The 17,017-nt window shown below is 32.7% G+C and overlaps 1 protein-coding gene across 1 annotated transcript in view; it reads right to left on the bottom strand.

The window, feature by feature from the left end:
• Positions 1 to 9,877: 9,877 nt before the first annotated feature.
• LOC127718135 (CD63 antigen-like) overlaps positions 9,878 to 17,017 on the bottom strand; it is a 33,392-nt gene continuing 26,252 nt past the window's right edge. The window contains exon 7 of the mRNA XM_052224093.1: positions 9,878 to 12,599. Coding sequence (XP_052080053.1) covers positions 12,534 to 12,599 — 66 coding nt within the window. The 3' untranslated portion in view covers positions 9,878 to 12,533. The remainder of the gene's footprint in view (positions 12,600 to 17,017) is intronic.

Raw genomic sequence — 17,017 nt, 5'->3', positions numbered from 1 at the left:
TAAATGAAATTCAAGAATTCTACATCCATCTTAGGTTCCTTCCAGTGGTTATCTGATATTATTAGTACAATATATTGACCATATTGTAGTATTAACACCAAAATTGACACAATGTGTTAAGGTCAATTTCCCCATAAACTTGACTCATCGGGACCATTTACAAAAGATCATTTAATTATAATTCATATTATGCAGATTTTTGTGTACTTTCAGGTTCTAACAATTTTTTGTTTATCTAAACAAACCAAACCACAAAGAGCTTAAGATAGCCTGAAACTGCAACTTCATAGATTTTTGCATCTTCTGTGGTTTATTAGAAAATGAACAAATATATTATGTATGTGCCTGTCCCAAGTCAGGAGCCTGTAATTCAGTGGTTGTCGTTTGTTACTGTTTATCATTTTTGTTTTTCGTTCATTATTTTTTTAAGTTTTCTCGTTTGAATTGTTAATTTTACATTTGTCATTTCGGGCTGTTTATAGCCGACTATCCGGTATGGGTTTTGCTCATTGTTGAAAGCCGTACGGTGACCTATAGTTGTTAATTTCTATGTCATTTGGTCTCTTGTGGAGAGTTGTCTCATTAGCAGTCATACCACATCTTCTTATTTTTGTATAAACCTATCCAAATTTTTGTTGGAAATAATGCAATATATTGTTCTACAGGTACATTATGATTTTAAATTTTAGATAAAAAAAAGTCCTGAAATGCAAATCTAAAAACATGTAAAACATGCAAAAATGCATCAAAATTGTCTCAAACAGCAATATGTATCACTGAATAGAATTATGATTTACTAGACATAATTAATTGTTGAAAAGTTTCAAGTTTATTATAAAACTCTTTCGATATTCAAGTTTTTATCATCTTTCTGATTTTGACGGGATCAGTTAATTAGACCTCATCCCTTCTCTTTCATTATATAAGACCAAATATCTCGTTGGTTTCAATCCCACAAAAAGTTCTTAAATAATCAATTTTTTTCTGCACAATTTCAGTCTATCTCAGTATCATTATCCTGTACCTTTATTTGATTTACTGTTGATTATTGGTGTTTAGTGCCACTTTCAACACACTTGAATATATCATGTTGGCCAGTTTTTAAAGGTGGAGGAAGTCTAAGTACTAGGAGAGAACCATCTACCTTCAGCAATCCTAATTCAACTAAATTTGGAATCGACAACACCTGCAACAAGTGCGGTTTGAACTGACAACCCAAGTGTCGACAGGCTAGTGATCACTATATATGAGCTAATTGGACCATTTGGCCACCAGTCTTAATTCAATATGGATATTGCTCTCATAACATATGACCATACATTTATTGTTGTAATTCCAATATTGGTGCTTGAGTTATGAGGCAATATCATTTCTACAGAAATTTGGTCTTTTTAAGTATCTATAAACTTGACCTTTAACCGGTTGACCTTAAGATTGATTTGCATCTGCCTTCATCTTAATTTGATCATATCTCAAAGTGTGATTCCAATCTGGAGCCGTTGTCCAGTTTTAATTAACACACTACTGTATTTACTGTGATCGATCACAAATAGTTTTAATCAACAAACTATTTTACTATGATCGATCACAAATAGTTCTTTCTAATCAACAACTATTTTAATATGATCGATCACAAATAGTTTTTTCTAATCAACAAACTATTTTACTATGATTCATCACAAAAGTATTCTCATTACTGTAAATTTAGATTTTTTTAGCATTTATGGGTGCACATTTTCCTAGATATTGGATTTCATGGTTTTGCATGTCTGCATACAAGCCTTTCGAAATTCATACTTCTTTGAACATATAGATTTGAGGTATATCTATACCTACAAATATTTAAGGATGTACTTAGGTGAAATTAAAAAAATCTAGAATTTAAAATTTATACTACAAGTCAGAAGAGCATAAGTAAAGGAACAAAATAAGCTAACAAAATAAGCTAAAAATATTGATAGTTTATGGAACTCCTTTTTGCGATATTTGATGTTTAAATAAATTGCGAGCTCAGCTGGATACGACCGCAGAGGTCCTACCCTGAACAGTTGGGGCAAAAAATGGACACAATATTCGTGCTTGATACAGGTCTGAATTTGGATTGTAATTAAATATTTGACACATAATAGGTTTCAGACACAGAATAACTGTAGTCAAGGAACTTAGAATTGGTTATATGATTTGAATTTATATTCATTTTTTTGCTTTTGTGCAATACACTATGCTGTTGCGAATTGACCCCCCCCCCCCCCCTCCAAAAAAAAAATAAAAATTACCCACCCCTTTTTGCTTTTGTGCAATACACTGTGCTGTTATGAATTGACCTCCCCCCCCCAAAAAAAAATAATCACCCCCCCTTTTTTTGGCCAAAAAAAAATATTTGAAGAAATTTTCTTATTGATTTCTGAAATCTGAAACGAGAAAAAATTGTTCCCCCCCTCACAATTTTTTTTTACCCCCCCCCCCCCCAATTTTTGGTCACTCCCCCCTTTTTCCATTAACAAATTCTTTCCCTCAAGATATGGTTATGATCTCAATTCAAATTTCCAATGGAGTTTGCAACCATAATTACCCATTTAAATGCATCATAAAAGTCTTAAAATAGAAAATGACATACATAATCATGGATAAAATTAATATTCCTTAATCAGCATTTTTAAATAGTAACTTCTAAAAATAGATTGACAGCTAATCACCTCAAGACAATACAACATTTCTTTATACATAATTTAAAAGCAGTGTAAGGAAGGTAATCCAAACATTTTTGCCCCTAATTCCTAAACGGTTTGTGCATAAACCCCCAAAGCCAATCCTGACCATCCCTTTGTGGTATGGAAACTTGTGGTATAATTTCAGAGGGATCCATACACCGTTCTACAAGTTATTGTCTGGAAACTAGAAAAATGCTTATTTGGGCCCCTTTTTGGCCATTAACTCCTAAACTGTTAGGACTATAACCCCCAAAATCAATCCCAACCTTCCTTTTGTGGTTATAAACCTTGTGTTTAAATTTCATAGATTTCTATTTACATTTACTAAAGTTATTGTCCGGAAACCAAATGTCTTTGGATGACGCTGACGACGACGACGTGATACCAATATACGACCGAAAATTTTTTGCGGTCGTATAAAAATGATAGGAAAAGACTGACTCGGACTTTTTCCTTATGTTTAGCATTGGCATTATTTGGGTCTCAAATCGTAAGAAAAAAATCTAGAATCTGCTTAAATTCTGGTAAATGATCTTTTATGAGCTATTGAAGTCTTATATGAAAAGAAAAATGGGTGTTATGGGGCAAAATATTTTATCCTGTATCGTATGAAAAATAAAATGCTCCACTGGGCACAGCTTGATACGACCGCAGAGGTCGAACCCTGAACAGTTGGGGCGAGTATGGACACAACATTCAAGCTTGATACAGCACTGAATTTGGATTGTGATTAAATATTTGACACAGCATAGGTTTCTGACACAGAATGAATGTGGTCTAAGAACTTAAAAAATTTTAATTTACCTATTCAAACCATTTCATTATTATTTGCTTTTATATATAAATCAGAAATAACCAATTTAAAACGGAAAATTTGCTCTAAATGCTTTGGTTTCAGAGATATGAGCCAAAAACTGCATTTTACCCTATGTACTATTTCTTAGCCATGTCGGCCATCTTGGTTCGCGGGCGGGTCATCGGACACATTTTTTAAACTTGATACCCTGATAATGATTGTGGACAAGTTTGGTTAAATTTGTCTTAGTAGTTTCAGAGGAGATTTTTGTAAAAGATTACAACAATTTAAGAAAATGGTTAAAAATTGACTATCAAGGACAATAACTCCTTAAGGGGTCAACTGACTATTTTGGTGAAGTTGACTTATTTGTAGATCTTACCTTACTGAACATTATTGCTGTTTACAGTTTATCTTTATCTATATAATATTCAAGATAATAACCAATAAAATGCTCCGCAGGGCACAGCTTGATACGACCGCAGAGGTCGAACCCTGAACAGTTGGGGCAAGTATGGACACAACATTCAAGCTTGATACAGCTCTGAATTTGGATTGTGATTAAATATTTGACACAGCATAGGTTTCTGAAACAGAATGAATGTGGTCTAAGAACTTAAAAATTTTAAATTGGACATTCACCTATTATGGTCCAATATCCAAAATCTAAATACATGGTTAGATTCAGCATATCAAAGAACCATAAGAATTACATTTTTTATGAAATCAAACAAAGTTTAATTTTGGACCCTTTTGACCTCAATGTGGACAAAGTTGATAACAAGGCCCAAAAATCAAAAATCTAAATACATGGTTAGATTCAGCATATCAAAGAACCCCATATATTCAATTTTTGTTGAAATCAAACAAAGTTTAATTTTGGACCCGATTTGGACCAACTTGAAAACTGGGCCCATAATCAAAAATCTAAATACATGTTTAGATTCAGAATATCAAAGAACCCTAAAAATTCAATTTTTGTTAAAATCAAACTAAGTTTAATTTTGGACCCTTTGGACCTTAATGTAGACCAATTTGAAAACGGAACCAAAAATTAAGAATCTAAATACACGGTTAGATTCGGCATATCAAAGAACCCCAATAATTCAATTTTTGACGAAATCAAACAAAGTTAAATTTTGGACCCTTTGGACCTCAATGTGGACCAATTTAAAAACGGGGCCCAAAATCCAAAAACTTAATACACGGTTCGATTCAGCATATTAAAGAACCCCAAGAATTCAAGAATAAAACCCCATTGAAATTGATCAAGTTATAAGCAATTTATACGAAGTATCTTCTTTTGCACAATACTGTGCAATTGAATATTTCTTGCTATTGCCCAATACTGTACAATTGACAATTTCTTGCTATTGTGCAATATTGTGCTATTGGATATTTCTTGCTATTGCGCAATACTGTGCAATTGAAGATTTCTTGCTATTGCGCAATACTGTGCAATTGAAGATTTCTTGCTATTGTGCAATACTGTGCAATTGAAAATTTCTTGCTATTGCACAATACTTATTATATAATAACTTACACATCCTGTTTGGTGTGTATCTCCTTCCATATCATTATTATTTGCTTTTAAATATAAATCAGTAATAACCAACTTAAAATGGAAAATTTTAAAAGAAAATAAAAGGAATAAAATGCTTCGCTGGGGTGCAGCTTGATACGACCGCAGAGGTCGAACCCTGAACAGTTGGGGCAAGTATGCACACAACATTCAAGCTTGATACAGCTCTGAATTTGGATTGTTATTAAATATTTGACACAGCATAGGTTTCTGACACAGAAAGAATGTGGTCTAAGAACTTGAATTTTTTTAATTTAACTATTATGGTCCAATGTCCAAAATCAAAATACATGGTTAGATTCAGCATATCAAAGAACCCCATATATTCAATTTTTGTTAAAATCAAACAAAGTTTAATTTTGGACCCCAACTTGGACAAACTTGAAAACTGGGCCCATAATCAAAAATCTAAACACATGTTTAGATTCAGCATATCAAAGAACCCCAAGAATTCAATTTTTGCTAAAATCAAACTAAGTTTAATTTTTGACCCTTTGGACCTTAATGTAGACCAATTTAAAAAACGGGACTTAAAATTAAAAATCTAAATACACGGTTAGATTTGGAATATCAAAGAACCCCAATAATTCAATTTTTGATGAAATCAAACAAAGTTTAATTTTGGACCCTTTTGACCTTCAATATGAACCAATTTGATAGCGGGGCCCACAAATAAAAATTCTAAATTCATGGTTAGATTCAGCATATCAAAGAACCTCATATATTCAATTTTTGTTGAAATCAAAAAAAGTTTAATTTTGGACCCCAACTTGGACCAACTTGAAAACTGGGCCCATAATCAAAAATCTAAACACATGTTTAGATTCAGCATATCAAAGAACCCCAAGAATTCAATTTTTGTTAAAATCAAACTAAGTTTAATTTTGGACCCTTTGGACCTCAATGAAGACCAATTTAAAAAACGGGACCCAAATTAAAAATCTAAAAACACGTTTAGATTTGGCATATCAAAGAACCCCAATATTCAATTTTCGATGAAATCAAACAAAGTTTAATTTTGGACCCTTTTGACCTCAATATGAACCAATTTGATAGCAGGGCCCACAAATAAAAAATCTAAATACATGGTTAGATTCAGCATATCAAAGAACCTCATATATTCAATTTTTGTTGAAATCAAACAAAATTTAATTTTGGACCCCAATTTGGACCAACTTGAAAACTGGGCCCATAATCAAAAATCTAAATACATGTTTAGATTCAGCATATCAAAGAACCCCATTTATTCAATTTTTGTTGAAATCAAACAAAGTTTAAATACTGGACCTTATCTTGGACCAACTTGAAAACTGGGCCCATAATCAAAAATCTAAACACATGTTTAGATTCAGCAAATCAAAGAACCCCAAGAATTCAATTTTTGTTAAAATCAAACTAAGTTTAATTTTGGACCCTTTGGACCTCAATGTAGACCAATTTAAAAAACAGGACCCAAAATTAAAAACCTAAATACACGGTTAGATTTGGAATATCAAAGAACCCCAATAATTCAATTTTAGATGAAATCAAACAAAAGTTTAATTTTGGACCCTTTTGACCTCAATATGAACCAATTAGATAACGGGGTCCACAAATAAAAAATCTAAATACATGGTTAGATTCAGCATATCAAAGAACCCCATATATTCAATTTTTGTTGAAATCAAACAAAGTTTAATTTTGGACCCCAATTTGGACCAACTTGAAAACTTGGCCAAAAATCAAAAATCTAAATACATGTTTAGATTCAGCATATCAAAGAACCTCATATATTCAATTTTTGCTAAAATCAAACAAAGTTTAATTTTGGACCCTTTGGACATTAATGTAGACCAATTTGAAAACTGGACCCAAAATTAAAAATCTAAATACACTGTTAGATTGGGCATAACAAATAAATAAATGTGATCAAAGATTTTACAAATCTAATGCGCCATACTGTGCAATTAAAGATTACTTCTTGAAATTTTTCAATATTTGAAATTTGAAAAAAAAATAATATTTGAAGAATAATTCTTTTTAATTTCTGAAATCTGAAATGAGAAAAAATTGGCCCCCCACAATTTCTTTTTATCCCCCCCCCCCTCTTTTTCCCCCAAAAAAATTCTTTCCCTCAAGATATGGTCATAATCTCAATTCAAATTTCCAATGGAGTTGGCAACCATAATTACCCATTTAAATTTACCATAGTGCTAACTTAATCTAATTTATAATAGAATTAATAAAAATATAGTGTCAAATCTTTCATATGGATTTTTTTGTAAAAAAAAAAGATGAAAACATTTGCAGATATTTTTACTGGTCTTCCTTTATAAATATGCATTTCTTTAAACATAATTTAAAAGCAGTGTAAGGGAAGTAACCAAAACGTTGTATTTGGATTACCTCCCTTACACTGTTTTAGATTATCTTTATTGTTCATTAACCATTACTTTATACATAATTTAAAAGCAGTGTAAGGGAGATAATTTCAATGATGTATTTGATTTATCTCCCTTACACTGCTTTAAATTATGTTTTGTACTAAAGTATTTGTCCATTAACCAGGACAACCTTGTTTTTCCCCCTTTTTTGCCCCTAATTCCTAAACGGTTTGAGCCATAACCCCCCAAAGCAAATCCTAACCATCCCTTTGTGGTATGGAAACTTGTAGTATAATTTCAGAGAGATCCATACACCGTTCCACAGTTATTGTCTGGAAACTAGAAAATGCTCATTTTTGGCCCCTTTTTGGCCCCTAATTCCTTAACTGTTGGTACCATAACCCCCAAAATCAATCCCAACCTTCCTTTTGTGGTATTTAACCTTATGGTCAAATTTCAAAAAGATCCATTCACTTAAACTAAAGTTAGAGTGCGAAAACCAATATGTATTCGGACGACGACGCCGGACGACGAAGACGACGACGCCAACGTCATACCAATATACGACCACAAAATTTGTTTGCGGTCGTATAAAAACAGAAAAAAAAAGAAAAAAAAAAAAATCCCCCCCCAAATTTTTTGAACCCCCTTATGATTCATCACCCCCAAACTCAATCCCAGCCTTCCCTTTGTGGTATGGTACCTTGCAGTACAATTTCAGAGAGATCCATACACTTGAACACAAGTTATTGTCTGGAAACTAGAAAAATGTGTTTTTTGGCCCCCAATTCCTAAACGTTTCGGGCAATTACCCCCAAACTCAATTCCAGCTTTCCCTTTGTGATATGGAACCTTGTAGTACAATTTCAGAAATATCCAAACACTTACACACAAGTTATTGTCATGAAACTAGGAAAATGCTTGTTTTTTGCCCCTTTTTTGGCCCCTAATTCCTAAAATTTTGAGACAATTACCCCAAAAATCAATCCCAGCATTCCTTTTGTGATATGGAACCTTGTGGTACAATGTCAGAGATATCCATACACTAACACACAAGTTATGTCTGGAAGTTACAAAAATGCTTATTTTTGGCCCCTTTTTGGCCCCTAATTCCTTTAATGTTGGTACCATAACCCCCAAAATCAATCCCAACCTTCCTTTTGTGGTATTGAACCTTGTGGTAAAATTTCATAGAGATCCATTCACTTAAACTAAAGTTAGAGTGTGAAAACCAATGTGTCTTCGGATGACGCCAGACAACAACGACGACGACAACGTCGCCATACCAATATACGACCAAAAATTTTTAATTTTTGCGGTCGTATAAAAACGGCAAAATTTCCTTAAAATTACCAATTCAAGGGCAGCAACCCAACAATGGGTTGTCTGATTCATCTGAAAATTTCAGCGCAGATAGATTCTGACCTGATAAACAATTTTACCCAAGTCAGATTTGCTCTAAATGCTTTGGTTTCAGAGATATAAGCCAAAATCTACATTTTAACCCTATGTTCTATTTTTAGCCATGGCGGCCATCTTGGTTGGTTGGCCAGGTCATCGGACACATTTTTTAAACAAGATACCCCAATGATGATTGTGGCCAAGTTTGGTTAAATTTGGCCAAGTAGTTTCAGAGGAGAAGATTTTTGTAAAAGTTAACGGACGACGAACGACGGACGCCAAGTGATGAGAAAAGCTCACTTGGCCATTTGGGCCAGGCGAGCTAAAAATGCTTATTTTTGGCCCCTTATTCCTAAACGTTTGGACAATTACCCCCAAACTCAATTCCAGCTTTCCTTTGTGATATGGAACCTTGTAGTACAATTTTAGAAAGATCCATACACTAACACACAAGTTATTGTCATGAAACTAGAAAAATGCTTGTTTTTTGCCCTTTTTTTGCCCCTAATTTCTAAAATTTTGAGGCAATTACCCCCAAAATCAATCCCAGCATTCCCTTTTTGATATGGAACCTTGTGGTACAATGTCAGAGAGATCCATACACTAACATACAAGTTATGTCTGGAAGTTACAAAAATGCTTATTTTTTACCCCTTTTTGGCCTCTTAATTCCTTAACTGTTAGTACCATAACCCCCAAAATCAATCCCAACCTTCCTTTTGTAGTATTGAACCTTATGGTAAAATTTCATAGAGATCCATTCACTTAAACTAAAGTTAAGAGTGTGAAAACCAATGTGTCTTTGGACGACGACACCAACGTCATACCAATATACGACCGCAAAATTTGTTTGCGGTCGTATAAAAACAAGGAGTCTGAACATCTGACCAAAATTCCTAAACCTCACCTAAGTACACCCTTAAATCAGAAGGTGTGGCACAAAATCTGCCAAAATTGGCAATCCATGAATAATAATAAATTTGCAGAATTTTTTTAGAATTGGCACAAACATAAATACGAATAATTTAAGGATATTTTTTTTTATTCTACAGAAGATTAACAGTATTAAGATGATAAACAACTTGCACCATAATAGCAGTTTCTAATATTTTTTTTGCTACCAACAATAATTGAGCCAAGCAAATACAAATGTTATCCAGTAAATGAAAAATTCCCCACTTTTTCATTTTATAACTATATAGATAAAAATACCTGAAGCAGTCAAATTTGAGAAATAATGAGAAAATATTTAAAATGAATTACAAAAAATGGTGTTTCTGGTTTATGAACCCTGAAATGGATAGGGTCAGTTGGGTGCAGTTTGTGCAAGTTTTTTTTGGGTTTAGATTGAAGCAGTATTCTTGTATAAATATAGAATTTCATTAAAAGTTGATTTTCTGAAAATATTTCTATTGTGTCGGATTCTGTTAAAGACATAATAGAAATTTCCATTCTTAAAATAAGAAATAAAAAAGGTTGTCGCTGATTTCTAATAAGTTTCCAGTTGGGTGAGGAGAGATTTTTTACCTATGGAATAAATGTTGACTTTAAAAATCAATTGTAATTATCTTTTTTAATCAATTAATTGCAGTTGTCAATAAAAATAAGCACTGCAACCAATGTTTGGCGAAGTGATTTACTGGAAACAAGTCCTACCTGGCCATTTATATATGTATCTAACATACTTGTACTTTGGACATAATTTATTACCGTGTAATTGTGGAAGAAACACACCTGCATGCAAATGTAAATATCTAAACAACTTAATGAGGTCATGACCTTTTCAGAATTTTGACAAAATGCGATCCTTCACCTGTGGTTGATTTCAATCTTCCAATACAGAAATGATAGCTGATTCATGAGTGATAAAAATAATAAACAAACAAAAATATTTCCATGACAACAGACAACATGTCAATAATATTGGATAGCAAAGTTAGAATTAATGAGATGTACCTGCATAACAGTGAGCAGCAACCAGGCACTGCCTTGTCTAGTTATGTCAAAGATTGAGTAATTTTTTACTTTATTATACTGATATATGCTCATTGATAAATCAGTTTTCTTATAATATCTGTCAAGAAATTACTTGTTTACCCTTTCTTAGAAAACGAAAGGCATAAAATGCAGCTGCATATGTTGGTTTCATCAAAAAATGAATTTTCAATTGTATTTTTTAACACTTAATTAGACTGTACATCTCAATATTCTAACACTTTTTATCAAGGCAAATTATTCAAAATTTACACATTCAACAATTACACAAAAATACTTAAGAAAATAAAATTGACAGAGCTGCATTCAAAAAGCAGCTTACTAAGAAATACACAATATAGATTTGGTCCTGCAAGTACAAAAATATTTATATATCTAAAAAAAATTCTTGAACTTTCAAAAGCTTTTCCTTTTTGCATCCAGCGACAGCTAAGAAAGAGATAAATAACAATACACTTGTTGAAAAAATATTTATTGGCGATGTACATGTTGTTTCAAATAAGTAATGTTTTCATATACTCAGAGTCCACATACTTTAAAACCGGACAAGTTTTTTATTACGATTCGCAAGGCCAGATTTAAAGTCTATGGACATGAGGTACAATTTTAATATTGCCCTTAGAACTTATAAAAAATTAAGTAATCGTCTAGATCATGCCATTTTCCCTCACATTTTATTAAGCAGAAAAGGCTTCTTACAACATCATCACTGAGGACTCAGTTTCTTTGATTGAGAAAGTTCAAGATTTTGATTAATAGAAAAATACTGAACAACATGCAACAATATTAATATTTTACAGGTTATTTTGTATACAGTAAAAAACAAATATTTCCATTTTTCTTTTTAGAAATAACAAATATTGTTTACAAATATAATTGATCAGAAAAAAAAATATAAAAGATTTCCCTATCTTGAAAAAATCAAGAAAAATAAAATTATCATAAACTTGACCCTGTCCTCGGTTCAAATAAATATTAGTTGGTGCAAGATCTACATCGAAATTGTTTCACCAGGATTTTGAAAATAAATAACTACCGGTATTTTCTACAATACTTTCTTAATTAACCAAAATAACGATTAAGAATTTCCCTATAAATTTTACATTTTTGTTATTGTCTCATGCGCTCAGCTAGTACGCTCACCGTATATTAACAGGTAAATGGAAAAACTAACGGTATTAATATAAAATTGGCCATTTCAGAACCTAAAGGACTATGGGTAATTTTATTTTTCTTAACCCAAAATGAATGTAACGCCATGTCATTGGTTGAATTTCCATTGTTTAGGACAATTCTAACCAATCACAATGTTTTGGTGTATGCTTTTGAAAAAAATTACCCAGAATGCATTAGAATCTTAAACGGCAAATTGATCAAACCGTCAGATTGCAGAATTAACTTTTTTCAATATTTCAATTTACAGGAGTCCTTTTTATCAAAAACTTAATATTAGTCCCAAATTTGAATCTACTTTTTTTGTAAATATTTCAATTTACAGAAATCCAGAAGATGAACTTACTGGTAAAGCTACCATCATACCAAAAAAATATAATATTTTCTTTTCTATTTTTATTAATAAAACAAAAGTTCTGACTTCACACTCAGAAAACAATCGTCCCTCCCCCTTTTTTCCATGTTCTCTGTCTATCAAACACATAAGGGAAAATTCTTCCTTTGCAATCAATTTACACCACTTCATATTCTTTCTTTACTGCACGTCCAAGACAGCAGGCAAACAGGATTCCAATGATCTGGAAAAAACAAAATAATTTGGATTATCTCCCTTTGTCCATGTTAATTCAGATAAATTCAGATGACAGATAATCTTTAATGATCACATAAGGGCTATTCCAGAAAAAAATGTATAGGGGGGTTGGTTGGTTGTAAGGCATTTTGTTTCAGCACCCGCAACCCAGACAATTGTAATTGAGAATCATAGTGCATTATCACTGGGAAAGCCATTTGGTTAATGCGCCTGCTTATTATCTAGAAGCCTGGAATACATCTAAAAATATGGACTATGGTTAAAAGATAACCAGTAATCTCTAAATATAGATGTTTGACAAAGAATTAGATGTTTGACAGGGAATTAGATGTCCGTCTTTAACTTTAGCTGTTTGCTTTATTTTTAGACGTTTACCGTAATCCCTCTCATACTCTTAGATAATGATGTCCCTTTAAACTCGCGTGAACGATAACGTGTGTATTATTAACGTTAGCTATATATAGTATTGAAATGTTCCAGTTAAATTAATTTACATGATGTATCTAGTTTGACGGGAATTACCTGTTCGTCCGACAAAACTGATGTGAATTGAGTTGTCAATAATAGAACCAGTGATGCGTGATCGACGGTTATAAAAACATTGTTGTAAGGAGATGAAAACATAAACAATGTTTACAGAATCTGTTAAAACTAACCATCTTATTTCCCTTCGTTTAAACGATGTTTTTGAAAATATTGTTACCTGTAAATTAAGACAGAAACAGATAATATGGATCTATGAGTTAGATGGTTATAAATATTTTTTCATGGAAGCTTTTATCAGTGTTGCAGGTTTTTTATTTTTGGCCATGGCGTTGTCAGTTTGTTTTCGATCTATGAGTTTGACTGTCCCTCTGGTATCTATCGTCCCTCTTTCGAACTAAGGGGAAAGATCGACTTACAAATACGAAACGCTTTTAAGCATGGCTTTCCTGATGAATTAAATATCGTATTTTTTCATTGGTCAATAATAAAAATCTATTTAAATACAACCAATGGACAAGATGAATACACGTGGTAACTTTGTAATACACAACTACAAATTTATGAATGGAAGTGGTTTAATCAAACTAAAGGTTCAAATTGACAAATGTGTTTAACTGAGTTTTATTTCTATTTTTTTGTCAATTGTCAATAGCCTGTAGTATATTCATTCTACAACAAAGGATGCCGTTATAATCGATAAGTATGTTTCAGCTGGGAACAGTATCATGAATATTTATTGACAAATCTTGTGTATTGGAGGTAAGGGGTACCCTAAGGGTAAATACAATCCATACCATCTGAAAGAAAAACTTTTCACGAATCGAATGGTGTATGGAACAATAAATTTGAGAATGAATTGACAGCAAAATAAGGGTTTGAAGCGGAGAGGTGAAAAAAGTAGTTGGGTACCTTCTCGTAAATATACGTTGATAGTGGGGCTTCCCATGGATAGAAACAAGTGCCTGTGACCTTGTCATATATCAATAAACAAAAACAGACCATGAAACCAAAATTAAAGATTTGTTTAGATATGTATATATGCGAGTGTGGGTGGTGGTGGTGTCATGTATTGGGGATGATGGTGGTCGTGGAGGGGGGGTCAGGTCTTCATTTCTATATCTTTTCATTATTTTTGAATCCATTTCTTTCTACTCTTTTATTTGCTGCCAATTGTCCTCTATTCTTTATAGTTCATCACACCTTTAATCTGTTTTCTATATTTTTTGGGCACATTTTTTTCTAGTCTTTACTTTTTGACCATTATTCTCTAATCTGTAAACCCCATGCATACCCTCATTCACGGTAAACCATTCATACCCTCATTCATGGTAACCTATTCATACCCTCATACATGGTAATTAAAACAAGAAAAAAATGTGTATACACATATTACTGTACTATAATAGAAAAAGAATGGATATTGGGTATCCATCCACGACACAAAATCAGTACATGCACAGCCAAAAAAAAACACACAACAAGCAAAGGAACAGCGCTTTTATTGCTGTTCTTTATCTCAAATGTGAGTATAGGTTTTCTAAAAGTACAATATCATTTTATTAATGATATATATATAAGGCACAGACCATTCATGTTTTGTGGAGGGGGACTTAAGGTTTTTTTTTAAAGACAAATCATTGGTTTCCATAAAAAAAATAAAGGGAAAAAACACGACATTCAGTTTAAAAAAATGCTGTATGCATTGAAAAAAAAACGTTTGTTGTTTAATAAAGTCCGAAAAAGACTGTTCTGGGAAAGACACATTCCCCAGAAATCGTATACAATGTGAATGTTTGGAAATAAAGACGTATCTCATATCGATACTAACATTCCTGACACTAAACATCTATTTTTACATATTCTTTTCAGAACTATTTTAGTTGGTAATTTCTTTCCTGATCAGAAGATTTCTCTTGTTAATCGATCTTGATCCTGTTATATTGTATTAGAAATCAATAAATATATTCGTATTAATTCCAATAAGCATGTAGTTTACATAAATGCTTTTGGATATAGACATTACACAAAGGTGTCAATATTTACACACCCATCGATAAGTTGTCATAAATCACGCATGTTGAAGCTGGGGTTAATTAACGACCAGTTTAGGAAGTCAGATCAAGCTGTGTGTGATTTTAGATCTAGATGAGCAGATACAGTAGCAATAAAACTATGTTAGAAAATTTTTTGGTGACCCCGACTGGGGGAGGGGGCACGTGCCCCCTAAGCCCCCCGGTAAATCCGCCACTGCAATGAGACAACTCTCTATCCAAGTAACAATTTATAAAAGTAAACCATTATAGGTCAAGGTAAGGCCTTCAACACGGAGCCTTGGCTCACACCGAACAGCATGCTATAAAGGCCCCCAAAAATTACTAGTGTAAAACCATTCAAACGGGAAAACCAACGGTCTATAAATCTATATAAAAATACTATGTTCCAGAGTCAGCTCAGTAATGTGTACGTTGACCAATACTCGGCCCCGTCCCCATCAGAGTCTGTAGCCCCATATTTCTTAGTAACTTAAGATAATCTTTTTTATGAAATGGTGTGTTTAACATAGGCGGGTCCAGGAGGCCCCCCCCCCCTCATTTGTGGGGAAAATTTATTACATAGGGAATCACTGAGACACGACTGGAGTCCCCTTTTAGGACAGTCCATGTCCCCCCTTAATGAGCATTTCTGGATCTGCCACTGTATAATTACATAATTCGTTCTTGTTATTACGTCCAATTAATATTCTCTTTATAAATGTCATGTGACCGAAACACAAAATGGACAAAGTTGTATACAGACAAACTTGGGTAAACCGGACCCTGAAAACACCGGATTCCTGTCTATTCCGGTCCCAATATTTTCCTTTCATAACCTTTGCAAAAATACCCTCTATAAACCGGACCCTGTGTATTCCGAATTCCGATCTCATTAGGAAGTCCCATTACACATAATTGCATTATTAAATGCCTGTCAAAATCGGTTAAATTTATTTAACTGTACATCATGATCGAGTATTGATCGCCGTCAATCAACACACATTTGTTTACACAAGAGGGTCCTTACGAGTATTAAACCGTGACCTTATTGTAGTGAACTGTTTTTATAAACAATATTAAGTGGTCATTAAAATAAGTTAGTTCAAACAAGAATGCAGAAACTTTATGTACGCCTAAAAGAGAAAATAAGATTTTGATAACATTCTTAATAGCCTTCGCCGAAAAGGTCTCGCAAAGAACTTACATTAAAACAAAAGTACAATCTTATTACGGAATATGATAAAAAAAACCTAAGCCAACGCAAAAAGATCTGCATTACAGTTTGGGATTGGCAAAACAATTGTTTCATACATTTAAAAGAGAAGTGGTGAATATAAAACAATTTACGAGGACAACACAACATCTGCAAGAGAACTGTACAGTGCATGATAACCTATAAAATGAACTAACAATGGCCATGGTTTATATATTTAATAAATTTTACCGGCATATAGCATTATTCCAATGAAAAAAATAATTATCTATTTTTTTTTAATCTTATATATCAAACTATTATATTCTTTTAAACTTTAATGTCGAAACACTATTCCACCATTTATTATATTGCACTTTCATATATAATAGCTTAATGTCTTAAATGTTAACATTCCTGGTTGAGAATAGACCAGTATTCGCCAAAAAAAAAATATGTTACTTATCTTCAATAACGAATTCTAAAATGTATTAAATAATTCTTTTATAGTAGATTTGACTTTTAAAGTAAATTTTAATAGCGAAATTATGCACGTAATTTAAATATTTGCATGCCAGTAATCAATTTGATCTTGAACTTGACTTAGCTCACAATAGAGAGCTGAAATCAATTTTGTCAACTGCACGAGATTTTCATACGGCGGCAAATAGCATGTAACTAACACAAGTGATA

This window comes from Mytilus californianus, unplaced genomic scaffold (genome assembly GCF_021869535.1).
Source record: "Mytilus californianus isolate M0D057914Y unplaced genomic scaffold, xbMytCali1.0.p SCAF_10, whole genome shotgun sequence".
Classification (NCBI taxonomy): Eukaryota; Metazoa; Mollusca; class Bivalvia; order Mytilida; family Mytilidae; genus Mytilus; species Mytilus californianus.
The sequence above is the reverse complement of the archived record's forward strand: the minus strand, read 5'-3'. Positions and strand labels throughout refer to the sequence as shown.